This window comes from Zosterops lateralis, assembly GCF_965231275.1.
Source record: "Zosterops lateralis genome assembly, contig: HAP1_HAP1_SCAFFOLD_182, whole genome shotgun sequence".
NCBI classification, from domain to species: domain Eukaryota; kingdom Metazoa; phylum Chordata; class Aves; order Passeriformes; family Zosteropidae; genus Zosterops; species Zosterops lateralis.
The window spans coordinates 33,268-59,765 of record NW_028154508.1 but is presented as its reverse complement, the minus strand read 5'-3'; the positions used below and the strand labels follow the sequence as shown (position 1 = coordinate 59,765).

At 52.4% G+C, this 26,498-nt stretch overlaps 3 protein-coding genes across 3 annotated transcripts; 2 read left to right on the top strand and 1 right to left on the bottom strand.

Moving 5' to 3' along the window:
• Positions 1-6,290: 6,290 nt before the first annotated feature.
• Positions 6,291-9,376, top strand: LOC310923661 (HLA class II histocompatibility antigen, DQ beta 2 chain-like; the record flags this gene model as incomplete). Its single annotated transcript, XM_083885583.1, has 3 exons — positions 6,291-6,502; positions 6,961-7,300; positions 9,364-9,376. Exons 1-3 carry the CDS (start codon positions 6,430-6,432, stop codon positions 9,374-9,376), a joined length of 426 nt encoding a protein of 141 aa, XP_083741709.1. The 5' UTR covers positions 6,291-6,429.
• An 844-nt stretch (positions 9,377-10,220) lies between these two features.
• On the bottom strand, positions 10,221-11,629 carry LOC310923660 (uncharacterized protein; the record flags this gene model as incomplete). Its single annotated transcript, XM_083885582.1, has 4 exons — positions 10,221-10,325; positions 10,423-10,601; positions 10,703-10,798; positions 11,164-11,629. The coding sequence occupies 4 exons, from the start codon at positions 11,627-11,629 to the stop codon at positions 10,221-10,223; spliced, it is 846 nt and encodes a 281-aa protein (XP_083741708.1).
• Positions 11,630-11,779: 150 nt separating this feature from the next.
• LOC310923664 (uncharacterized protein) lies at positions 11,780-26,111 on the top strand. The gene is made up of 2 exons (XM_083885585.1): positions 11,780-11,950; positions 24,446-26,111. Exon 2 carries the CDS (start codon positions 24,473-24,475, stop codon positions 25,307-25,309), a length of 837 nt encoding a protein of 278 aa, XP_083741711.1. The 5' UTR covers positions 11,780-11,950; positions 24,446-24,472; the 3' UTR covers positions 25,310-26,111.
• The last annotated feature ends 387 nt before the right edge of the window (positions 26,112-26,498 follow it).

Here is a 26,498-nt window from a genome sequence, read left to right as displayed (position 1 = left end):
TGGCCAATCTGCTCCAGTTCCAGGTATTTCTCCGCAGGCTCCCCCACGCTCACGGTGTTCCCTGAAGAAACCACATGGAAGACGCTCCCTCCCAGATGGAGACCCTGCCTTGCAGCAGAGCCAGAATGGGGCCCCACTCCCTGTGGCCCTTGTTCTCAGCCGGGGAAGGACAATCAATGACTCTGTGACATTCAGCTGCAGAGCAACACTGGGTGCAGCTGATGCTGAGACACACACACAGCCCCTGCTCGGGCACACAGGAACAGAGCAGACGTACTCAGCTGCCTCAGGCACCACTCCCCTCTCTCCTCTGCCTGCAGGGCTGTGCTGCTGTCAGAACGTTCAGCCCAGGATCCCTCAGCAGAGGGAGGTTCAGTGTCCTCTTCCCAAGCAGAGGGAGGTTCTCCATCCTCTTCCCAAAACACTGCAGGTTCTCCATCCTTTTCCCAAAACGCTGCAGGTTCACCGTCATCTTTCCAACTCACGGGATGTTCGCCGTCCTCTTCCCATGCTGGGAGATGTTCAGCCTCCTCTTCCCATGCTGGGAGATGTCCACTGTCCCTGTCCCACGCCGCGGGAGCCTCGATGTTGTATTCCCAATCCGAGGGATGTTCGCCCTCATCTCCCAGAACAGTGGGGAGTTCACTGTCGTCTCCCGGCACAGAGGGAAGTTCACCACCATCCCCCAGAACAGTGGGAAGCTCACTGCTCTCTTCTCCCTCTTTGGCCTCCTCTTTGGAAACAGAGGGAGCCAGAGGAGGTGCTGATGCAGCTTTTGTGCCCTGTGGACAGAGGGCAGTGTGAGGGACGGGAAGTTCTGTCTCAGTTATCACCTTATTTATCCTCAGCTACACATCCAGCTGCACTAAGCAGAAACGGTTCCGAGCTGTTCAAACTAACAATGGGCTAAAGTCGACATTGCCACTTATTGTTGGGAATTTGATATTCCACCGTGGCTAAAGCCAGCAAGCATCTTCTGCCTCAAAACCAGACCTGCAGCTCTTCAAAAGCTCTTCAACAGAAAAGGAGAAACTGCCGGGGATCCCTTTGCTGCTGCTGCTGCAAAGACACCGACAGGAACTTTCCTTCAGCCCCCCAGGCTTGCACTCGGCTGCCACACGCTGAGCTCACACCTCGCTGCACAATTCCAAACACCAAAGGTTCCTTTCAAACTCACCAAAGGAGGAGCTGCTCGAGATCCACGTGTGAGGTGCCCTGCAATGGGAGAGGGAACGTGAACCAGATGCTGTTAGGAAAAAAAGTGCCTGTGCTGGGAAATGCCACAGAGCAAGGCAACCCCAAGAGAGCCTTTTGCTTTCACAGCATCCCTCCAGGAGCCACAGTCCCTTCACACAGCAAGCAAGAGAACAGCCCAAAATACTGGGCTGTGTCAGTTCTTGGCTGGACCAGCAAACGGAGGGAGTTCCAGGCTCCACGGCCACAGACTCTCCACTTGAGAGCACAGAGCTCCCCCGGGCCTCACTGCAAATGCTGTGCACACCCCACTGCCCGCAGACATCCCCTTTTTCAGCTGCAGCTGCTGGCAGGAGCTCTCCCAAACCAATGGTGTCTTTGGGGCAATTTGGTTACAAAGTCAACTCAGTTCCGGAGTAAGAACAGAAAGCACACAGCAAACCCAAGCCACAGATGCTGCACCAAGGGAAAGCCTCGACTTACGTGCCAAGTGGGTTAAGAAATACCCCGAATAAGCCACAGAGTACAGAGTGCAAACTGCAGCAACCACAGTGTGGATCATTTTGGCTGCGCTGCACACGTCTGCAGACTGTACCCCTGCAAGCACAGAAGGACACCCGTCAGGGGCTGGGCTGGCTGCTGAGAATGCCTCGGACAGGAGGATCCTCCAGCAACGAGCAGGCGCCCAGAGCTGCTCTGGACACTGCGGCCTCTGTGTCCCACAGCAACAGGAACACCACGGGGACGTGCTCCTGTGACATCACAGCAGCGGGTCACGCAAACACCGCCTGGAAGGTTCTGCTGTGTCACAAAGGAGCACAAAGAATCCTCCCAGGGCACAGCCTATTGCCCCAAGGATCCAAGAGGAGCTGTGAAAATGCAGCAAACAAGGACACCCCACAGCCCAGCCTGAGCACTGAGGACGAGCAAGGACAGGACCAAGCCAAAGGAAACTTGACCTTTAGTCACTGATGCTTCTGACTAAAACCAGCAAGGCTCCTTCCATCTGGGATCTTTGTTCTAGTTCTGAAAACAAACAAGGTTCTCCACTCCAAATATGGAAGGCAGGAACTGGGGAGGAGGTGGGATTAGGAAGCAGGAGGAGCAGGAGGAGGAGGAGGAAGAGAGGAAAAGGAGGAGCAGGGGCAGGAACAGGAGGAGAAGCAGGAGGTTCCAGTGCCCCTGTGTCCGCAGCACCCCCGGCCAGGGGACAGTGGCCCCCACAGCATCCCGTGATGACGTGAGCAGGGAGGGGAACTTGGTCCCAAATCTATCGAGGGTTCCCTGAGAGAGTCTTTTTATTGGGGTGTGTTTGGAGCTGGCAAATTGTGGAATTGAGCCCCAAATATCATCTGGCGTCCCTGGGAGGTGCCCCAGGGAGGTCCCCATCGGTGTGTGTAGGTGCCCCTTGGGGGGATCTTTGGGGGTCCACGTGGCCATCGCTTGGGATCTGCAGAGGGAGGACATTGGCCCTGGGGACCCCTGGGAGAGCAGAGGAGGGAAAACCCTTGGACCCTCAGGGTGGGGAGAGCAGAGAGGGGTGATCCCAGAGCTGGGGGACCCCTGGCAGGCTGGAAAGGGATGAGCCTGTAGAGGAGAGAGCCCTGGGATCCCTGGGATCTCAAAGTGGAGCATCAGGGGACTGGACCCACCAGCTGCTGGTGCTGCTGGAAACCACACCCGGCACGGGGTCACCACCAGCTGCCAGGTGGAGCACGTCAGCCTGGAGCAGCCCCTGAGCCGGCACTGGGGAACGGAGAACCACTGGCCGGGCTGGGAGGGGGATTGGAGTGTGCTGGGAGCGAGTGGGAAGGATTTGGGTGAGCCTGGAGGGGCTGGAAGGAGGGGCTGGGGATTGGAAAGCGAAGGTTGGGATAAGGTCGGTTGTGCTGGGAAGAAACTGGGAGGGGTCTGCGTGAGGCCTGGTGTGGCTGGGAAGGGACTGGGAGAGGGTTTGGGGGGGGTTTGGTGGGGCCTGGGTGGGGGGCGAGCGGTTTGGGGCTGTGAGCTGGTGAGAGGGGCCAGGAAGGGCTTTGGTGGGCGGTGGGGAGGGCAGGCAGGGATTGGGAGGAGGTTTTGGGGGCCGGTGGGTGGTGTGGGGGAGAGCGGGAGGCTGGAGGGGCTCGGGGTGCGGGTGAGAGGTTTTGGGGGGTGCTGACCCCTCTGGACCCCCCAGAGATGCCGCCGGACGCCGCCCGCAGCAAGATGCTGACGGGGATCGGGGGCTTCGTGTTGGGCTCGGTGTTCCTGGCGCTGGGGCTGGGCCTCTGCCTGTGCAAGAAGATGAGGGGGGGTCCCGGGGGTCGTGTCCCCCCTCCCCCAGAGCGTGTGTGCCCCCCCGGGGCCCCCCAGCCCGGTGTCACCCCCTTTTCTCTGCCCACAGAGCTCCTGAGCCGCCGGCGGCCGCAGCCCCTCCCCGTGGCCTCGGGCCCGGCCGGGACCCCCCGCTCCGTCCCCGAGATGATTTTGGGGGCCTCGTGTGTCCCCCCTGCCCGTGCCCAGAGCTGTCCCTGTGTCCCCGCCCGGCTGCTCCCAGTGTTCCCAATAAAGCTTCCCAGTTGTGCCCGGTGGGGTTTGTGGGGGGCTCTGGGGAGGGACTTGGGGGGGGCTGTGATTGGGGGGGCAGAGGCGGCCCCGGGCCAGATCGGGAATGGGGACCCCCGTGTGTCCCCCCCGTGTCACCCCAAGGGTCTGGGGGGGCCTCGGGAGGCACCTGAACCCCAAGGCGGCTCCCAGGGAACCCCAAAAGGCTCTGGGGGAATTTAATTTGGGGAGGGGGCGTGTGGGGGGCGCCCAGGCCGGGCCCAGAGCCCAGCGCTGCCCCAGCCCGACCTGCCCCGGCTCCATCCCTGACACCGAGAGCTCAGGGCGCCTTCAGTGAGGACTGGAACCTGGGGGGTTATAAAAACAAATCCTCTTTTACATTGTTCAATCAGTCCCATGAAGGCAAAGTTATCAGAGTCCACAGCAATTCACAGAAACCTTCTATATATAAATTCTCATAGTCCCAAGCAGAATCAGCAGCCCCAGCAGCAGCAGCAGAGGCATCAGTTGTCTCTGTCCCGTGAGCTCTTATCTGCAGCAGCAGGAACAACAGCAGCATCAGTATTTTTCCGAGTCCCATCCTGTCTGCTCTCAAAGTAGGGCAGTTTTTTCTGTTTTTAGGCACATATACGAATTTTCTTCTTGCTAATTTCTTAGGGAAAGGAAACATGATTTATATCTAGATATTGAACTACCCTGACTGAGGCCTGACCTGAGGCCTAGTTGGGCCCAAGGCCTGTGGCACAACAAAAAATTTTCAGTGAGCTGTGGCGTAGCTAGAATTAGATATTAAGGTGTTTGGGAAAGATAAGAGGGTGTTGAAGGTCAGTGAATAGAATTGTTAGTGTGCAGGTGTTAGCCACCTTAAGAGTAAACCAAACAATGTGTGTTTACATTCTTTCCTCTGCTGTGTGCCAATGGAAATGTGTCTGTATTTGTAAACTATCTGGAAAAGTATATAACCTGCCATTTTAGATGAAATAGAGGGACTTTGTAGGATTAACCAGAGTGGTTGGACCTACATTTGCCTCAGTTCAACCCTCTCTTATTATTGGTAACCCTGGCTTCATTTTCTATGTCCTCGCTACACCAATCCTAAGCCAAAATTGATGTACGAAGACAAATGCAATTTTTTACACAAATTCTGTGTATGTGGCTCTAGCTGTTCTATCTGCAAGGCAATATAATTTTTGTTATCACTTGAGTTTACCTGTCTTTGCAGAAGGCAATGCCACTAAACTTAAACTCAGTCTTATGGCTTCTCTTAGTAGCTAATGCAGGCACTTGAAATCCTCTATTTAAAACTAATCTTGCATTTCTACCCCATGTCTGTGTAGATTTATGTATTTTAGGGTTTTTTCTGAATGTTTTAATTCAGTTCTTACATGTTTGGACACTCCTGGGCCTGCAGGAATGGGGCCCAGGGGGAGATGTACCCCAACATCTCCCCCCTGTCCTCGAGCCCTAAAGCCTCCATAAATTGCTTTATGAATCATTTGTTGAATGCATTGGAGTAAACAAGGTATCCTTATCAGCACAGTTATGATAACTAATATGTAAAAACTCATTCCTGAAACTCTTTCACCCATGATGTTAAATTCCATCTCTCTCATGGACTCTCCATCCAAATCCCACCATCAATTCCAATTGTGACCCGCCCTCCTTAAGCTGTTCTGTGCTCTAATGGATGGATTCTGAGTAATCAGATAAATTCATACAACAAATCCCTTCAAAATGTCCACACCCATGTGCTGGTAAAATAAATCATTAAATGCAGAGATAATTTTAAAAATATACAATCACACTAATCAGTCTGATTTTTGTATATAGAGTGGTCGGGAGAAACACCCTTGATTAAAGATTGATCGTTCTCTGTATAATTAAATGTGGCACAAAAATGTCATGCTGACAGAACCGAGGATGTCCAAATCTTTGGGCTCAAAAGATGCCGGGGGAAGGTGAGGAACCCACCAGCCCCATCCACCCACTGGGGATGGAAATCCCATGAGGAGGATCCTGCGAGTCCCGCGGGAAAAGGGGCACAAAGGGGAGGAGGAGGAGGAGGAGGAGGAAGAGCAGAGCAGGAAGGGTTGGATGGACGGGCACAGCCCAACAGGATGAGGTTTAACAAGTCCAAGTGCCCAGTCCTGCCCTTTGGCCACATTAACCCCTGCAGCGCCACGGGCTGGGCACGGTGTGGCTGGACAGTGGCCGGGCACAAAGGGACCTGGGGACACTGGTGACAGCAGCTGGACACGAGCCAGCAGTGTGCCCTGGGGGCCGAGAAGGCCAAGGGCTGCTGGCCTGGATCAGGATGGTGTGGCCAGCAGGAGCAGGGAGCTCATTCTGCCCCTGGGCTCGGCACTGCTTGGAGCCCTGGAGAATGAGAATTTCACACTTTCTGTGCTGACAGGCACTGACCCCCCAGGAAAACTCTGCATTTGACCTGAGGCCGTGGAAAAGGCTTCCCGAATTATGGGATGGCACTGGGATTGTGGGGGTGTAGTGCTGGGGGGGCACCCGCTGACCTGTGTCCTGCACACCCAGGGGTGTTCCAGCAGATGTATAAGTACGAGTGTCACTTCATTAACGGCACGGAGAAGGTGAGGTACGTGGCGAGGAGCATCTACAACCGGGAGCAGGACGTGCTGTTCGACAGCGACGTGGGGCACTTTGTGGGGCTCACTCCGGATGGAGAGAAACAGGCCCGGCACAGGAACAGCGACCCGGAAAAAATTGAGTATTTTCGGAGTGAAGTGGACAGGTACTGCCGGCACAACTACAAGACTGATGCCCCGTTCACTGTGGAGCTCAGGGGTGAGCGTGGGGCAGAGCGTGTCCCCTCGGGCCCTGCCCTGGCAGTGACCCTGGAGCCCCTCAAACCCTCCCTGGGAATCACCCCAGAGCCCTCAGCCCTCCTTGGGCCCATCCCCGGGGCCTCCTGTCCCTCACCGGGACCCCCGAGATTATCCCAGTCCATCTCAGTCCGTCCAAGTCCATGCCCAGACTCCTCCAGTCCATTCCCAATCCATCCTACCTTATCCCAGTCCCTCCTAGTCCATTCCCAGTCCGTTCCCAGTCACTCCCAGTCAATCTGAGTCTTTCCCAGTCCATCCCAGTTCCTCCCAGTCCATTCCCAGCCCCTCCCAAGCCCACACCGCCCCTCCCCTCTCTCTCCCAGTGGCCCCCAGCTGATCCCAGTGTGTCCCCGCTCTCTCCCAGTGCCCCCCAGCGTTTCCATCTCGCTGCTGCCCTCCAGCTCGCAGGCCGGCAGTGCCAGAGGCCTGCTGTGCTCCGTGATGGATTTCTACCCCGCCCACATCCAGGTGAGGTGGTTCGAGGGCCAGCAGGAGCTGTCGGGCCAGGTGGTGGCCACCGACGTGGTCCCCAACGGGGACTGGAGCCACCAGCTGCTGGTGCTGCTGGAAACGCCGCCCCGGCGCGGGCTGAGCTACACGTGCCAGGTGGAGCACGTCAGCCTGGAGCAGCCCCTGAGGCGCCACTGGGGTACGGGGGAGCCACTGGCCGGGCTGGCAGAGGCACTGGCGTGTGCTGGGAGCGAGTGGGAGGGAACTGGAGAGATCCTGGTTGAACCTGGGAGAGGGGCAGGGGGCTGTGGAAGGGCTGAGCAGGAGTCGGGAGGATGCTGGGGAGGGGGGTGTGGGGTCCCGGGGGTGCTGGTGGGCGCCGGGAGGGAGTTTGGGGGCGGCGGGTGGAAGCGGGAGGGATTGGAGTGAGGCTGGAGGGGCTGGGAGGAGCTGGGGGATGGGCAAGCGGGGCTGGGGCTGAGGTGGGTTGTGCTGGGAAGAGACTGGGAGGGGTGTGGGGGAGCGGTGGAGGGGCTGGGAAGGGACTGGGAGAGGGTTTGGGGGGGTTTGGTGGGGCTTTGGTGGGGGGCGAGCGGTTTGGGGCTGTGGGCTGGTGAGAGGGGCCAGGAGGGGCTTTGGTGGGCGGTGGGGAGGGCGGGCAGGGATCGGGAGGAGGTCGGAGGGGCCGGTGGGTGGTGTGGGAGAGAGTGAGAGGGAGTTTGGAGGGGCTCGGGGTGCGGGTGAGAGATTTGTGGGGCTCCTGACCCCTCTGGACCCCCCAGAGATGCCGCCGGACGCCGCCCGCAGCAAGATGCTGACGGGGATCGGGGGCTTCGTGTTGGGCTCGGTGTTCCTGGCACTGGGCCTGGGCCTCTGCCTGTGCAAGAAGGTGAGGGGGGGTCCCGGGGGTCGTGTCCCCCCTCCCCCAGAGCCTGTGTGCCCCCCCGGGGCCCCCCAGCCCGGTGTCACCCCCTTTTCTCTGCCCACAGAGCTCCTGAGCCGCCAGCGGCCGCAGCCCCTCCCCGTGGCCTCGGGCCCGGCCGGGACCCCCCGCTCCGCCCCCGAGATGATTTTGGGGGCCTCGTGTGTCCCCCCAGCCCCACTGTCCCTGTGTCCCCACCCGGCTGCTCCCAGTGTTCCCAATAAAGCTTTGAAGTTTGCCCTGGTCTCGGGGAGCAGCTGGAGCAGCTGCCCCAGAACCTCCCCCAGGGTCTCCCAGCGCAGCCAGAGCCGCTGGGCCTGGGGTCCCCAAAGCCCTCAGCAAGCCCCATGTCCTTCCCAGGAACCCTCAACTCCCTCAAACCCAGCATCCCCACAGCCCCTGCAAGTTCCCCCCATGGCACTGGCCATGGCCATGTCCCCACATGTCACTGGCCGTGTCCCACCCTGCCCTCACCCATGGCTGTCTCCCCACAATGTTTCCATCCCTGTCATTGTCCCCCACGTCCTCATCTGTACCCGTGTTCCCCCCGTGTCCCCATGAATGACCATGTACCCCCCAAATATCCATGTGTCCCCATGTCACTCTCCATGTCCATGTCCCCTGTCATCCCAACCATGTCTTAGTTCCATGTCTTTATTTTTACTACAGTGTTGGATATTTTAAATGAAGAGAAATGAAAAGCAAATGAAGGCCAAAAGAAAAGGATTTCCCTGTCTGTGCCAGCTGAGGATCCACATGCTTAGATGGGAGGGAAGTACCATTTTTGGAGGGGTTTCCACCACAATCTCCAAAATCTTGGTCTTTGCCCCAGATCATCACCATTTGGCTGTGGAAGACACTCTTGGGCAATAGGAAATCAAAATCATGGAATCCCTGAGGTTGGAAAACACCTCCAAGACTATCCAGTATTTATTGATGCCCCCATGTTGGAGTTGAGACGGCCATGAACTCAGAGTGCTTCAAAAAATCTTCAGAGGCCTTCAAGTATCAGCACCTTGTTATCTAGAAGTTCTTCATACCTTTTCTATGTAGCAATCCTCCAGGCAGCTCCACACAGCTCAGGCTCTTTTTCTCCTTCTTCTCTCTTTCTTCGGCAGTTCCAGCTCACTGCTTCCTGTCCCTAGAAAAGCCACTGAACCCTGTCTGTCCCTCATGCAGTGGCTCACCTTATCTGTCCCTTGCCCAGCCTCCTGTCCCTTCCTCCTCACAGCACGGCCAGCAGATGCCAACTGACTCTCTACCAACTAACTCACTTTTGTATCACACCCATAGCTGTGAGGGCAAGGCTGTTCTCACTCTTCAGTAATTAACACAGCTGCAATATAGAGGGGCAGGATTGCCCTTAGCACTACATCTGTCTCCCCATACCCCCAGAAGACAGAATTGAACACAAAAGATTTTCTGGGGTTGAAAGACAACAAGTCTGCTCCCCCCAAGGAATTCCCAATGTCCGTCTGTGTCCCAATGGATGTTCCTGCCCCCGTGTTCATCCAGGTGCCCACAGGGATTCAGGAACCAGTGCAGCCCCCCCAGCCAGGTGTCTTCCCAACACGGATCACCAGGACCACGGATCACCAGGGCTCTGCCCAACGGGGTCACTGGGGATCATCCAACGCCGATCCTCCCATGGGGGATGGAGCTGGAGCAGCGCACGAAGCTCTTCCCGCACTCGGGGCACTCGCAGGGCTTCCCTTATGGTGCCTCTGTTGGTGTCTGGTCAAGGTAGAGCTCGTGGAGAAGCTCTTCCCACACTCAGGACACTCGTAGGGCCTCTCCCCGGTGTGGATGCGCCGGTGCACTGTGAGGTGTGAGTTGAGCTTGAAGCCCTTCCCACAGTCGGGGCAGCGGAAGGGCCTCTCCTCTGTGTGAATCCGCTGATGTTTGAGGAGATCAGAGCTGGTCTGAAACCTCTTCCCACACTCAGGACACTCGTAGGGCCTCTCCCCAGGGTCTGGGAAAGGGCAAAGCTGTGACTGCCCAGCACAGAGAAGGTGCTTTGTCCATCCCCTGTTACAGCCGAGTTTGGGCTCTGCTGCACAGATAGGGCATCAGGTATGAGCAGGGCACACTCCTGAGTTTATTCTCAGCCAGGAAAACACACTCTGCATCGCCCAGGACAGGAACCCTGCAAGGAGGAGCAGAGACAATGCTGGCAACACAGGGGACACACTGTGCTCCCATGCCCCCATTCCCTGCCCACATCCCCCAGGCCCTGCTCGGCTCCCTGGGACTCACGAGGAGTTGAAGCTGCTGCCGTCCTCCCACTGAAGCTGCTGTCCCCGTCTGCGCAGCCCCAGCCAGAGATTGACCTTCCGGCTGGGGCGGGACAGGAACTCCTGGGAAGTGAAGAGACCAGCAGTCAGATCTGCACCCCCAGCCCAGGAGCCCCCCAGGCCCCCCTCGGACACCCCACACCCCCAGCCCCTCACTCACCATTTCCTCATCCCTGAGCACGGCCAGGGAGGCCCCGAGCTCAGAGCACCGAGCCTGACCCTGATCCCAGGTGTGCTGATCCTTCGAGAGGAAGTAGCAGATCCTGCGGTACCCGACCCAGTCATCAGGACAGGCCAGCGGAGTGCCAGGAAAAGCTGCAATGTTTGTTTGTCTTCCCCCTGCAGAGGGAAGAGGAGAAGGTCCAGGATTCCCCTCCACAGGCAATAGGGACCCTGCTGTGCCCCGAGGGGCTGGGCTGAGGCAGCTGCTCCTCCCTTACCTGACAGCACAGCCAAGGCCGGCACCAAAGCCAGGACCAGCATCACGAGCAGAGTCAGGACCAGGGTGACCTTGGGATGGGATCTGAACCTCTCACCTGCAGCAGTAAAGAGTCCATGGCTGTGAGGACGGGGCTGTCCTGAGCACGCCCAGCCCTCACATCCCCCCACCCAACACCCGGGGGACACAGGAGGGATCCCCCATTCTGTGTGCCCCTCACTCAGCTGGCAGCAAGAGAAACAAGGGACAGGGGCACAGCCAGGGCCAGGGCACAGCCGGGGCCAGAAGAACTGCCCAGCGCCGGGGGCAGCCGGGGGTGTCGGTCCCGGCCCCTGCGGGGGCCCAGCAGAGCAGGAGGGCTCTTCCAGAGCCCTGGAAACAGCCACAGCCCTGCCAGCCCTGTGCACCTGTGGGGTGACACTGTCCCCTCCCTACAGCCCACGGCGCGGGCCCTGCACTCACACAGAAACTGTAGGGGTTTCTTCTGTATGTTCTCAGCTTCTGATCCGTTCTGGCATTTCAGGGGCTTCTTCACCCTCCCAGTACTGGAGCGGGGCTCATTCTCCACATCTTCATTCATTGCACACCCACCAGTGGCCCCTTCCTGCTTAGGACAAGTGGCTTCTTGCGCCCGAGGAAAGTGTGTGCAGACGAGCTCCGGGCCGGGACAGGCGGTGACAGCGCCTGGGACCTGCCGAGTGCCGGCCCGGGGCGGCTGCGGATCGGGCTCGGCCTCCGAGGGGAAGAACCGGCAGCCCCGAGGAGGCGCAGGACCGTCCCCTGCAGCCCCTGTCCGGGCGGGCTGGAGCCCAGGGACACTGAGCGCTGCCACCGCCCTTTGTGTCCCTGTTGGGAACAGGAGAGGCGGGGCCTGGCAGGAAAAGCCGAACTTCGGCGGCTTCACCCGGCGCTGTGCCCGGAGGGACATCCCAGCCCAGTTTCACATCCGACTTTTCAAATTAGGGAAACAATGGAATAATCACAGGACGGGATCGCGGCAGTTCTGTGCCGCGCGCCAAGCCCGCCCCTCTCCCCCATTGGCCGACGTCTCCCGCCGCGTCTCCTTCTCGCGCGCTGATTGGTCAGAGCTGGGCTGAGGGACGATCCCGGCCCGCCCACTCCGCCATGCTCGGATCGGCCCCCGGAGCGCGGAGCGACTCTGGAAACCGGGACCGGCCCCGGGAGCGGCGGCAGCGGCCGGAGCCCGGTGAGGCGGCACTGGCGGAGCTCGGAGGCGGCCCCAGCGCAGGTGGGAGCCGCGCTCGGTTCTGCCGGGGCTCGGGGCTGGCTGCGGGCGGAGGGGGCGGCAGGGGGCTCCGGCGGGTTCCTTGTGCCGTGTCGGCGCCGTGTTGCCCGTGGCCTGAGGGCGCTGCGGGAGCGGCTGCCCGCGCTCTCCTTCCCGCCGCTGCCTCGGCAGGAGCCGCTGCCGGAGCAGCGCCGGCTCGTCCCGGTTCCTGTGGGGAGGACGGAGGTGGCCGCCCTGTCCCCGGGGGGGGGCTGTGCGGGAAAATTCCCAGAGGTGGCCAGAGGTTTGTGTCCCCACAGGAGCCCGAGGAGTCCTGTAAAAGTGACTTTATTCCTGAACAAAGGGAGAGGCCGTGCGGCCTTTGCCGGGGGGTCTCTCCAATTGTTGTAGGACGCGGCCTCCTTTTTCTCCTGATTTTCCCTTCTGCATCTCCCTGTCCCTTTGCCCCGTGGCGAAGGTCCTTGGAAAGTTCCGACTTCCCGATCCGCCTCCTGCATGTCCTCGTTAATATGCGCCCCCCTTTTGTAGAACATCCGATATTCCCGGCTCTGCTCGGTCTTTGTTCTTCTTCTCCGTGTTCAGGAATTTCGCAGGGCCTTGGCTGAGCACAGTCCGTGTCAATGAGGAACATTTTCTGAAACTGATGGATTCTCCCGTTGCTCCCTTATCTCCCAGTCCCCGGCCCTGTCTCCAAGCAGATTCACTCGTTGACTCTGTTTTTTCTTGCTGGGTCCTCTCTGGTTTTGGGATTATTGTCAGTGACGTCAATTCTGAGAAAAACGAATATTCAGTCTTAGAATATTTTTCCAAAGTTCAATAAGGGAAAAAGCAGGACCATGTCCAGCGCTGGGTGTTCCTGGCGATCAGCCAAGGCACCCGTGGGTGCGTTAAGACAGTGTTATCTCTGTACTGTTACTTTACTAAGGCACATACGTGTTCATGAGTTTCATGCATTATTCAAATATTCTTGGTAGCGTTCATTGTTATAGAAACTTTGCTTTATTTTGGGTTTCTGTTCTGGCTTATCTAAATAACATCCTGTGGATCGGGTCAATATATTTTATTTCTTCTTGTGGCTTCATCCTGTTGTTTCAGACTTCCCAGATACTGAACAGGTAACAAATTCTTCTCTGATTCTTCTCCCGTGCTCTGGTTGGTGTCACCCTTATCACTTGGAGAGGTCAGTCAGCAGATGTGGGAAACAACCTAATTGCTTTACACAGTTCTCTCGGTTACAAAAAGTATTTTAACATTTTATATTTTGCTAAGGCCTGTGGTACAATACACTCATCACGTAATTATTTCTATAAGCTGTAAGGTGAATACATCAACATAACACTCATCACACTACTATTTCCATGGGCTTTAATTTGCATACTTAAAATGAGAAATAAGTTTTATTAGCAAGCAGCTAAAAGAGATTATAAATTCCACCGTACTTGAAATCAATAACCACATATAAAGACTAATGCACAAATGTCAAAGCCAATATTATCGGGTCATTTTTAACAGTTCCTGTCCTTTTGTAGCCGTGTGTGGCTCAGGAGGCCTGGCTGCCACCTGCATCCCCTTGCTCAGCTGCTGAATGAGCTGCCCTCAGCAAGGTGTGGTGCAGGGCCCAAAGATGAGAGTTGCTGTAGCACAACAGAGGAGAAAGAGCATTCGTTTAACCCAGGGCTGCATCAATTGATCTCTTTTCTCCAATTAAATCATCCCAGACTTGGATTCCCAAGTGATTTCTCTGAGCCTGTGGTAGCACAAACAGCCCAGTGGTCTGATGGTCCCTGTGTGACACAGACAGTGCCAGCACATGTTGGAGTGGGGAGAGGGATGATTCCCCCCACTTGTTGTAGTGAAGTTTTCACACCATTCTCCACTGGCTGTTTCCCTTTGCAGCTGAAGCAATTTGTGTTGCAGAGTCAGATCTCCTCCCTGTGTGCTCTGCCTTTGGCTGTGCCAATTCCATCTGTGCAAGCAGGCAGAGCTTGGGCTGAGGGGCAGAGGGAATCAGCCCAATTCCTCCCGCAGGCAAGAAGAGCCTGGTGCACTGTCCCCACTTTTCCCCAGCAGTGTTAATTTGCATTTCTAAAGCTCCTCTCCTGGCTGCCTGGAATGGAGCTTCTCTTCCAGAGCAGCCACTGAATGACTCACATGTGCCCCCCCACAATCTGCTTTTGTTTTAACTGTTAATTTAACTGCTTAATTCTTTTGACTGTTTATGCCTTTAAGGGTCACCTTTAAAGCTCTTCCAGTTTTGCAAAATGCAGCCTAAAGATGAACATCGAAAAACCCAAACCGAAATTTTGCCATCACTAAGAGCCTCACACAAACATAGACAAAAACATTTCAAAGTAATCAAGTTTTATTTACTTTTCCTCCTAGGAGTAGGAATTGATTCACACCCCTGGTCCAAACGTAACTGACAATATAAAAGCAGGATTATTATGAGAAATTATTGTGGTGGTGTAATCTTGTCACAGAAACGGTGAGAAAAACAGAATTTCTCCAACAATATTTTTAGTGTTAGAGAGTCAAGGCATTACTTGATTTTGGCCAGGATGTGCAACAGAAATCATTTCATCCACTCGTAGCCAGGGTGTGCAGTGGAAATCATTCCATGACATGTGAGTTTTACTGGATTTTTCCTAAACTTTCTACAGTCTGAACCCATAGAAATCCATTGGTTTGATGTTCATTGCTTCCAAGTCGCTGAGTTCTGAGTATTTGGTTTCCTATTGGAGCCGGATTTCTTTGCCTCTGATGTTAATTAGGTCCCCACTCCTGGATTTCCTCATCAGCCTTTTCCAGACCAGATGTCTCCAGCTATTCCAGGGCAGTGTCTGGGGCAGATGTTGGTTGCTGTTTGCTGATGGTCGTTGATGTTTTGTTGATGGTCGTTGTCTTTGTGGGTGTCTTTTGGGCTATTCCCAGTCTGCTGAGATGTTAAACTCATCTCTGTTGAGTGCTGTAACATCCTTTAAAAGATAATATTTAAAATTCCTTTGTCCAGGGCAAAGGCAAACCAAGCCTGACTAGCGAAATAAGATTTTTTTTTAAATTTGAACTTGGTATATTTTGGAGCAATGTGATCCCATCCAGCCCCGTGTGTGAGTGTGACTGAGAGCCAGAGTGGAATTGTCCCGTTGTGTTCCCCAGCCCCTGTGGCGAGTGCAGGCACAGAAAGCCCTGAAGCTGAAGCAGTGGCAGCAAGGCTGGGCCCCCAGTGTCTGGAGATGGCCCAGGAGGTGCCCAGGCAGACTATTCCAGCAGAGGATCTGTGGGCAGGCACAGGGGCTTCCCCCGCTGTGGAGCCCTGGCTGCTGCTCCGGTGCCTTCAGGGCGGGTCAGTCGTGGCCTCCCATCCTCCTCCTGCAGCCGGGAAGTCCAAATCTCCTTTGGGCCTTCCGAGCCCTTGAGCCCAGGGTGAGGGGTCCCCCCGTGCTGAGCTGTGCTGGGGCTGTTTCTGTGCTCAGGGACACTTGGGATGGGCCACTTGGCCCCCAGTGGTGCTTCTTCCCACTCCTCAGGCAGGGCCCCATGTCCTGGTTGGATGGTGTGAACAGCAAAGGCCCAAGGCAGGGTCTGTGCCAGCCCAGCTTCCAGTGGGAGAGATTTCACAGGAGACAGGATTCTGGCCACAGGCTGCTCTAAATACACATCCCTTATCTCCAGCCTGCACTAGGTGGAGAATTGCCAGGGGAAGGAATTCCAAAGATCAATTCCAAGGGAGATAATTGAATATGTGCCCTGGATCTGGCTCTTATTCTTGCCAGAGCCAATGGCAAAAGCCCCACCTGTGGCCTCTTGGTTTCTGTCAGCAGCTTCCAAAGGTGTTTCTTTATTTCCCCATTCATTCTTTCTACCTGACCTGAGCTCTGGGGGTGCCAGGGGTTGTGGAGGTCCCATTGTGTTCCTAAAGCTGCCAGAACCCCCTGAAGGATCTTTCCTGTAAAATGAGTTCCCCTATTGTAGTTTATTGCTTCCACAATCCTTTCTCTTGGAATTATTTGTTTCAGAAATAGCTTTCTAAGTGATCCAGTGATTACTGCAGAAGTCAGAATTGCTTTTGGCCCCCTGTTGGGTGACATGGTGTCAGCAGGAGATATTTCAGCCTTCCTGCTCAGGGCATTTCAGTCCCAGGCTCTCACAGGCACACACAGCTCTGCCGGTTGAGCTGACCATGTGGGGGGTAACCTGTGCTTTGTCTAATTCCCTTTCCTAAATAACAGCATGTCTTGTAACTCTTTTCCCTTCTGCTGCCCTTGGAGCCCCATCCAGAAACACCTTTTCTCCCTGAGGCCAGGGAATGTCTCATCAATCTCTCCCAGCCTGGCTCTGGAGCTCTGTCACCTCAGTGCAGTCATGGGTTTCTCCCCAGCCCCTGTGCAGGCTGTTCCAACAGGAGGCTGGGTTAAACCCTTCCCCTGTCCTCACTTCTAAATCCTCCTGTGCCACTGAACAAGTTTCCTGCTGGAATAACCCAGCCCTGCTCTTTTGGTTCTCAAAGCCTGAACTTGATGCCAGACTTGGACAACAGGAGATCCTTGTGCTGTCAGTTTTCAGGCCTCAGGTCCCATTCAAGCTGTGGCTGCACAATTCTGCAGACAGTGGGGCCACTCTGGCCACTGGGTTAAACATTTTAGCACAAGAATTCCTTTGGCATGGCCCTGTTTAACACTCACATACAATTCCAGTTCCTTTTCTGAGTCTGAAGGAGCCATGGCTTGAGCATTAATAATTTTGGAGTTTTTTTTCATTTCTCAAGTTTTGTTCCCTTTCCCATGTCCAAACCATAACATTGAGTCTGTCTGGGGTTAAAAAGTCATCCAATGTTTTAGCTGGAGCAGAGAATCATCAATCCAGGTCCTGCAATTCCCAATTGTGAAAAACGAGGTTCACTTTTTGGTAATTTTAAAAAACTATGTTTAATAAAATAATTAAGAGAATTCGGAGGTAAAAAAAGCCAAGTGCGGCCGGCCGGGTGACTCGGCATTCAGCCAAGTCCACACTTTGCTTTCTCAGAGACACTCGTTAAATACCCTTCCCGTTATATCGATATATGAATATTCATAAAATTCCATAAACTAGTTTCCATATTCCAGGAACTGTTTTGCATGGCCCCTCCTTGGGTCCGCCTTTTTAGAGCATGCGTGTTTCGTGGCTGTGTCCTTTTTATGGCGTCCAGCTTGGGCCTTGGTCCGTGCTTTCTGCAGGTGGGAGATGCTGATAGTTGGTGTATCAATAGCAGGGTCCTCTTTACATGTTCATTGGATGTTATCCCAACCAAACAGACAGTTTAAGCATACTTACATCAACTACTCCCATTGTATCTAATCTTCTTTTACCAATAGCAGAAATAAACTTATATCCTATATCCTTACTATGTTATTAATCATATAGCATACATCTTGCGAAAAGCCAATTTTATAATACACACATATAACAAACCCCACTCCTTCTTTTAGAATTCATTTGGCTTTGAGCCATATTCCTTGTTTTACAGCTTCTATTATTTCCTCTTATAGACACTTTCCAACCAGTCACCATTGGTCCTCAAGTTTTCCGCAATTTAATATTTTCCCAATTATGAATACAACTATCTAATTTGGATGAGTTATAACAGTAACTGTCAATATGGGTATGTGTAATAAGAAAGGAACCTCGGTGTCTTTTCATATAGAACTTTCAATAGTATCTGTAGCATGATTTTGCCAATATCCCATAAGGGAAAAGACAAAGAATGAGTGTCAGAAGAAGGAATGACAGAGGTCTGGTATGGCTTATACCTCCACCCTCCATGCCTGTGGGGTTGCAACCCACAGCAGGAGTAGATGATCTTCTTGGTGGCAAGTACAGCGGCCAATCCAGTCTTGCCCTCTATTTCCTTGTCAATTCTTTTTGTTTGTTTGTTTGTTTGTTTGTTAGTTTTCAGACAAATTGCCTTTGACATTTTTTTTTAAACCGTAATTCTCTCCACTGTTCCTCAGGTATTTCCCACTCAACAGGCACTGGTAATCCCCATTTACCAAGATATATGTGCACATGCATCACTAAAAGGCAGTAAAGTCTTTTAATCCAAAGGCCAGCTGCAAAGCCTTTTTAGAACTGACAATTAATTATGCTGGCCAGAGCTGCACTTCGAGTAAAACTGCGCCTTTAGTTCAGCTATTCCATGTACTGTGACTTTTCTGCATGATCATTCTACTGAAATTAGGGTGTCATCTTCCTCTCTGGGGAATCACTTCTGATACCATTTAATTTTTGAAAGCTTCCACCTTTTTAACTGTAACTAGGATTGAGGGACAGGTTAAAAAGAAATTTAAAGAGAGAGAAAAAAATTTACTCAACAAAAAAAATAACTTAAAATACAGAGAGAGAAAAAACCCCCCCAGAAACTTCTTTTACCCCTTTACTTCTTTCTTTTCTATTGAAGTATCTATGGACTAGTCTTAACTTGTTAACTTAATAAATATTCTGATGTTAGAGTTTTATCATATTGAAGGTTTCTGGTGGGCCAATCCTCTGCTCAGCCTATTCTTAGGGCAGGAAGACAATGAATTCTTGCTATTCTAGAAGATTTTCCTTCACTATTTAGGAGAACTTAGAAAGGTACATACACTATAGGATTTATTTCTATCTAAGGCAAACACACTCACTCAATTTGACATGCATTGATTTGAAAGATTAGATACTCCTTAGAAACTTCGATAAGAACCCCCTTTGACAATTAACACCACCGGTTTTGTGAGCTAGGTCTCATCTGCAGCCAGCTGGAAAACTAAGAAAAAAAGCTTCCAAAACAGTTTCTGCAAAATTCATAGTAACTTATCAAGCAGGGAAATAAATGAAACTACTAGAAAAATTTTGCATATACCACAATAATATTTCCAAGCAGCAAGTATCTTGTCATTCATACTATCTCTCCTTATATTCTACAAGAAAATCTGACATCTTCTTACATAAAAAAAAACCAAAACACCTTCAAAAGTTTCTTAACAAAGACACACAAAGAACTGCCCATAGAAAAAGAAAAAAAAACAACAAAAAAAAAAACTTCTCAACCAATACCTACATCTCAACCTCTGTCCAAGAGGCGAATGACAAAGTTTTTCCACCTTATAAAGTTATATAATTAGTTCCTTAAATTATTTTTGATCCACCCATTTGAAGAACAAATCTTTATATCCCTTCTCATGACTTCTAAATAGTAGAAGAAAAATTTGCTCTTGAGAATAAACCTGACAGAACTAGATTTCTATCAGTAATTATCTGTACCTTTTTGTGGGGACAACGCTGCCAGCGTAACTGAAGAATGTCCTGTATTGGTTACAAATGTTGTGTGTGTACACAAAGGAATCACAGCTCCTGTATTAACTTTGACACAGTACCAGTTTAGTTGAAAACTCTTTCCTTAGTTCCCACTCTGCCGGGTAGTAGTTCACCCTATATTTTGTGAGCACTAACATATCCTCTTGGTATTTCACATAGGCGCTCTTCTCTGCCCTCCTTCTTTAAACAAAACAGATTAATAAGTAATAAAATGTCTTTAAGTTAGTATGAAAGAAGTACCTTAAACACACACAAAAATAGGAAAAATAAAGGAGGCAAAAACATATTGTTTGTTCTGTAAGATATAAAACCTAAAATAAATTAGCCAAAATGTTAGGGATATGGAGCCCGTCTTTTTCTTGTGATTTTCATGTACCTGCAATATTATACAGTGGAGTGACATAAACACTTTCAAAAAAAAAAACCAATATTACATATTTCAATTTCAACTCCCCACACTAGAATTACTTGAAAGTCCATTTCCTTTGTAGCTGTGAAGAAACAGAGGTAGCATTTGACAGACCGGACTGATTTTTAGGTGTTACGCAGAGAAGTAAAACAGAGAAAGTCCTTTGTCCATAACTTCCAAATTTACTTGAGTCTTTTCCAGTTCATGACCACTCAGCTCTGTTTAAAATTCAACTTTGTATCACCTGGTTTAGATGCTACAGTTCATTCTTGGGTTCTCACACCGGTCTCTTGATTTTGCTGACGTTGATTCAAAACTTGCAGCTTTAGTTTTTCAGCCATACCGCAGCTTCAGTTGCCTGCAATACCTGAAAAAGCATCTTCCCACTGTGGGGTTAAAGAACTTCCTCTCCCATTTTTGCAATTGTAAAGCTATACCCTCTTAACATTAATTTCTCTTTATTTCATAATTTAAACATTATCTCATAGGGTGTTACTTTCAGGTTCCAATCTGAGTTGCATCTGGACTCCCAACATACATTTTACTCATGGCATTTGAGCATTAATTTTGTTTAAAAAAAATTCCCAATAACAAAAGATCTAATTTCATCCATAATTCCTTCTTCTTCTAATTCCTTCTTATCGAACACCAGAACTCTCACAACTCTTTTGACTCCAATCTTCTGTTCCATTAAAACTATTCCTTCCTATTTCTGAGGTCACCCCCCAGCATTTGATGTCTTATAGCTCTCTTTAGGCAATTTCAATGCCCCCCCAAAAAACCAAAAACCAAACCAAACAAAAACAACTTCTAAGACCTCTAAGAATTTCCAAAATTCTCAAAAAACCTTTCAAGACCTCTAACATAAGACTCTCTAAGCTTCTATCCCACCTTCAGGATTCCATCCAGTCACTGCCTGGTCTCCTCTCAGCCATCCAACAGCCCGAACACCACCCCCTCCCTTTTTCCCCCGAGGCACAGAAAACTCATCAGCTCAGCAGCACAGCACCATGTGCTGCATACTCCATCTTTCAAAACAAAAACTCCTATTTTACTTCAGCAGTCTATATTACACATACATTCACTCAAGAACAACAATAACAACAACAATAAAAACTCTTCCAAATGAATTTCCCCATTAATCTGCAAAACTGCACCAATCCTCTTTTTAGACAGCCCTCTTGAACCTGAATTCTTCATTAATTCCCTTGCAGTTCCCCCTTTTCCATTCAGACATTTTAACCATTTCAACAATTCACTTCTTTAACACAAATAAACTCCACAACAAGCACACCTCTTCAGCTGCACTTACTTCCACTTACACAAAGACAACACAAAAAGATTGGTACCCTTTTTTTAAAAAAAAAAAATTGTTAGTTTTTACTCATAGGTATTTGACTAACCCCCAGATGTTCTTAGATTATCACACTTTTCAAGCCTTTAGTATTCCTCAACCTGGCAGCCTTTTCCAAAGCCCAGGTGTCTTGGACCTTACACCTGCAAGGCTTTTTTTGTGTTTCTATCCTCAATCTGGCAAAAACCCCAAAATACCTATATTTGGCCAAACCCTAAATGCTCTTGGGTCTTACGTAACCCTTTTAATTCAGCAGCAAGTCTAGGTGTCCTTTGCTCTCTTCCTTTAAGGGGTCCAAGCCCTTTTCCTGGGACCCCGTCCCAGACCAGGGGGTTCAAACGTTTCCCCCCCCCAGTATCCCGTTTTCCCAGTGGGTTGTATAGGAAAACTATCGGCTCCCTTCCTGAGGGTCCACCCCTCCCTGGGACCATCCCAGCCACCCGGGGTTTTTTACAACCCCTCTTTCCTCTGGGATCCCGTCCCAATCACTCGGGGGTCACATTCACACTTTTTATCTTTTGCTTCACCTCTGTGCTGGCCGTTTCCCTTGCGAGATAACGAACAGCATGAGAAGCCACACCACACTCACTTCACCAGTCTGGGGTACCCAGCCAGTGTCCCATTCACACAGCACACAGACCCCCCTTTTAACCCGCTCCCCTGAGAATTACTCACAACCATTTTCTTCCTCAGGTTCTTCGTGCACGAGGTTTTTATGGAGCAAAAATACTGCAGTTTTAGGGAGCCTTTTCCCTTTTCCTTACTTGCTTTTTTCTTTCTCCTTGCTTGTCTCTTTGGATGTTTACCTGCAATCCCCAATTCTCACCAGGAAAAACAAAGTTTTGGACCGCCAAAAACCCAGGCGGGGCGCCTCCCTCCCTGTGGATTTCCTGGGGTTTCAGGGTCGAGGTATATCCCGGCAAGAGCCCCCAAATTGTGAAAAACGAGGTTCACTTTTTAGTAAATTTTAAGGAATATGTTTAATAAAATAATTAAGACAATTAGGAGATAAGAAAAAAACCAAGGACGGCCGGCCGGGTGACTCGGCATTCAGCCAAGTCCACACCTTGCTTTCTCAGAGACACTCGTTAAATACCCTTCTCGTTATATCGATATATGAAATTCCATAAACTAGTTTCCATATTCCAGGAACTGCTCTGCATGGTCCCTCCCTGGGTCCGCCTTTTTAGAGCATGCGTGTTTCGTGGCTGTGTCCTTTCTATCGCATCCAGCTTGGGCCTTGGTCGGTGCCTTCTGCGGGTGGTAGATGCTGATAGTTGGTGTTATCAGTAGCAGAGTCTTCTTTACATGTTCACTGGATGTTATCCCAACCAAACAGACAGTTTAAGCAGCTGCTACATCAACTACTCCCTTTATATCTAGTCTTACCAATAGCAGAAATAAACTTTATATCTTTATATCCTTACTATGTTATTAATCATATAGCATACATCTTGCGAAAAGCCAATTTTATAATACACACATATAACACTTCCTTCCTTCCTTCCTTCCTTCCTTCCTTCCTTCCTTCCTTCCTTCCTTCCTTCCCTTCCCTTCCCTTCCCTTCCCTTCCCTTCCCTTCCCTTCCCTTCCCTTCCCTTCCCTTCCCTTCCCTTCCCTTCCCTTCCCTTCCCTTCCCTTCCCTTCCCTTCCCTTCCCTTCCCTTCCCTTCCCTTCCCTTCCCTTCCCTTCCCTTCCCTTCCCTTCCCTTCCCTTCCCTTCCCTTCCCTTCCCTTCCCTTCCCTTCCCTTCCTTCCTTGGCGCTGGTGCTTGTGCTGGCCGTGCCCTGCAGAGCCCGTATCCCAGAGCCGGTGCCTGTGGTGCCGCAGTGTCCAAAGGCGGCTCCCCCGGCGGGCAGGGCCGGCAGCTCCACGGGGCCGGGCAGCGGCCGGGGCGTCCCGCAGCCTCCTGGGGGCCGGGGGCCAGTGCCGGCCCTGCCCGGGGGGTGGTGGGCTCAGGCAGCGCCCGGCGCTGAGCCCCGGCTGCCCCACAGCCCCGGCCCGGCCCCGCAGCTCCCCACAGGCCCCCAGCCCGTGCTCCCGGTGCCGCCCCTCTGCGCCCGCTCCTGCCGCTCCCCAGCACAGAGAAACCCCCTGGGATCCTGACCTCCTTGTTTGCCTCTCCTGCCAACCGGGGCTACAAACCATCTGCACCAGCTCCCAGAGTTTGAGCATTACACCCTGCTTGAAAACGTCCCAGTCCTCAGTATTTTTCTCTTCCTGCTCTTTTCCATCATCCTCTTTCTCACCACAGAGATTCCTCCTGCTGCCTCTTGCCTTAACTGTAATCCTGCACCCTCCCCTTCCCCCTCACCCTTCCCAGCACACCAACACCATCCATCCCCTGCTGTCTAAATCCCTTCTGGACTTCCCTTCTTGCCCCTCTGGGTGTCCATGTCCTTAATTACCTCTGGGAGAATGATGCCTTGGGAAGGCTGGCCTGAAACAGAGACTGGACAGAGCTAGAGAATAAAGCAGATATTTATTGAAAGCTCTTTAGGGCAGACCTTGGGCAGGGCAGGAGCCTGACCAGGGCTACACTCAAGGTGGACTTCAAATGGTCTCCTCATGGACGACTGGTCACGAGGTCCTAAACTTTGCTGTTTTGGTCCATTTGCATGTTGGAGCCCAGTTGTCCAGCCCCAGGCTCAGGTGGTGAGGTGTCATCCTTGTTGTTTCTCTCTTCAGTCCCCCCGCGCTGTCGTGGCGGGAGCGGCTGCAGTGGGGAGCGAGTGCGGGCGGGAGCGGCCGAGAGCCCAGCGCTGCCCCAGCCCGAGCTGCCCCAGCTCCATCCGTGCCCCTCCGGTGGGATGCTGTGGGTTTGGGGGGGAAGAGGGAGCTGGCAGTGGGTGCTGGGCCTGGGGCAGGAGGGGAAGGGAAGGAGAAGCAGGGTTGAAAAACAAAATAGTCAAAGGATGCTCGTGGGAGGAGAAGATTGTGCAGGAGAAAGAGGAATAGTAGGAGGAAATGGAGTGTTAGAAGGAGTAGGGACACTCCCTACTCCAGGAGAAGGAGGAGGCAGCAGAAGGTTCCACCCCTCCCTGTATCTGCAGCCTCCCCCCAGCCCCAGGAGTGTTGCCCCTCCACATGCAGCAGGTGACCAGGAGGGGGATCCATGATTTTCATGGGGGTAAATTTCGTGTTTCTGAGCTTTATTGGTCTAAATATTGATGTTCTGTTTTTTTGCCAGGGGTGGAATCTTTGTATTTTAGAAGAGCTTTTCCCTGAGTCTTGATGTTTGGGGAGTTTTTAAATTTTATCTTGATGTTTGGAGGACTTTTGGGCTGAATCTTGGTGTTTTGGAGGTTCTTACAGACAGAAGGTGCCCACTGATTTCTTGAGAATAACTTGGGCAAGGAGGAACCCCCAGCCTAAGGTGCTTTCCATTTGTTTTTTCCCCAAACCAGGATTTTTCATTGCCAAGGAGTGCCCAGATGGAGAAGGAGGAAAAGCCCCAGAGATCCCGCAGGAGGAGGGGCTGCAAACCCAGCCCAGGGAGCTGCGAGGAGCAAAGAGCCGCCCTGTGCCAGGAGGGCGGCCGGAGATCCAGGCGGAGCTCAGAGCTGGTGGAGAAGCCTCATGGAGGGGAGAAGCCCCACAAGTGCCTGGAATGTGGGAAGGGCTTCAGGTGGAGCTCCCTCCTGATTCAGCACCAAAGGATCCATACTGGGAAACGGCCCTATGAGTGTGGGGAGTGTGGGAAGGGTTTCACCCGGAGCTCCCACCTGATCCAGCACCAGGTGATCCACACTGGTGAACGGCCCTTTGAGTGTGGGAAATGTGGGAAGAGGTTCAGTAACTGCACCAACCTTATGCGCCACCAGGTAGTCCATACTGGGGAACGGCCCTATGAGTGTGGGGAATGTGGGAAGAGCTTTGGATGGAGCTCCGACCTGAGAAATCACCAGCGCATCCACACTGGGGAGAGGCCCTACGAGTGTCTCGAGTGTGGGAAGAGGTTTCAGACCAGCTCTGATCTCCTCAAACATCAGCGGATTCACACAGAGGAGAGGCCCTTCTGCTGCCCCGACTGTGGGAAGGGCTTCAAGCGCAACTCACACCTCACTGTGCACCGGCGCATCCACACTGGGGAGAGGCCCTACGAGTGTCCTGAGTGTGGGAAGGGCTTCTCCAGGATCTCTCACTTGACCAGACACCAACAGAGGCACCATAAGGGAAGCCCCACGAGTGCCCCGAGTGCGGGAAGAGCTTCGTGCGCTGCTCCAGCTCCATCCCCCATGGGAGGATCGGCGTTGGATGATCCCCAGTGACCCCGTTGGGCAGAGCCCTGGTGATCCGTGGTCCTGGTGATCCGTGGTCCTGGTGATCCGTGTTGGGAAGACACCTGGCTGGGGGGGCTGCACTGGTTCCTGTCTCCCTGTGGGCACCTGGATGAACACGGGGGCAGGAACATCCATTGGGACACAGACGGACATTGGGAATTCCTTGGGGGGAGCAGACTTGTTGTCTTTCAACCCCAGAAAATCTTTTGTGTTCAATTCTGTCTTCTGGGGGTATGGGGAGACAGATGTAGTGCTAAGGGCAATCCTGCCCCTATATATTGCAGCTGTGTTAATTACTGAAGAGTGAGAACAGCCTTGCCCTCACAGCTATGGGTGTGATACAAAAGTGAGTTAGTTGGTAGAGAGTCAGTTGGCATCTGCTGGCCGTGCTGTGAGGAGGAAGGGACAGGAGGCTGGGCAAGGGACAGATAAGGTGAGCCACTGCATGAGGGACAGACAGGGTTCAGTGGCTTTTCTAGGGACAGGAAGCAGTGAGCTGGAACTGCCGAAGAAAGAGAGAAGAAGGAGAAAAAGAGCCTGAGCTGTGTGGAGCTGCCTGGAGGATTGCTACATAGAAAAGGTATGAAGAACTTCTAGATAACAAGGTGCTGATACTTGAAGGCCTCTGAAGATTTTTTGAAGCACTCTGAGTTCATGGCCGTCTCAACTCCAACATGGGGGCATCAATAAATACTGGATAGTCTTGGAGGTGTTTTCCAACCTCAGGGATTCCATGATTTTGATTTCCTATTGCCCAAGAGTGTCTTCCACAGCCAAGTGGTGATGATCTGGGGCAAAGACCGAGATTTTGGAGATTGCAGTGGAAACCCCTCCAAAAATGGTACTTCCCTCCCATCTAAGCATGTGGATGCTCATCTGGCACAGACAGGGAAATCCTTTTCTTTTGGCCTTCATTTGCTTTTCATTTCTCTTCATTTAAAATATCCAACAGTGTGGTAAAAATAAAGACATGGAACTAAGACATGGTTGGGATGACAGGGGACATGGACATGGAGAGTGACATGGGGACACATGGATATTTGGGGGGTACATGGTCATTCATGGGGACACGGGGGGAACACGGGTACAGATGAGGACGTGGGGGACAATGACAGGGATGGAAACATTGTGGGGAGACAGCCATGGGTGAGGACAGGGTGGGACACGGCCAGTGACA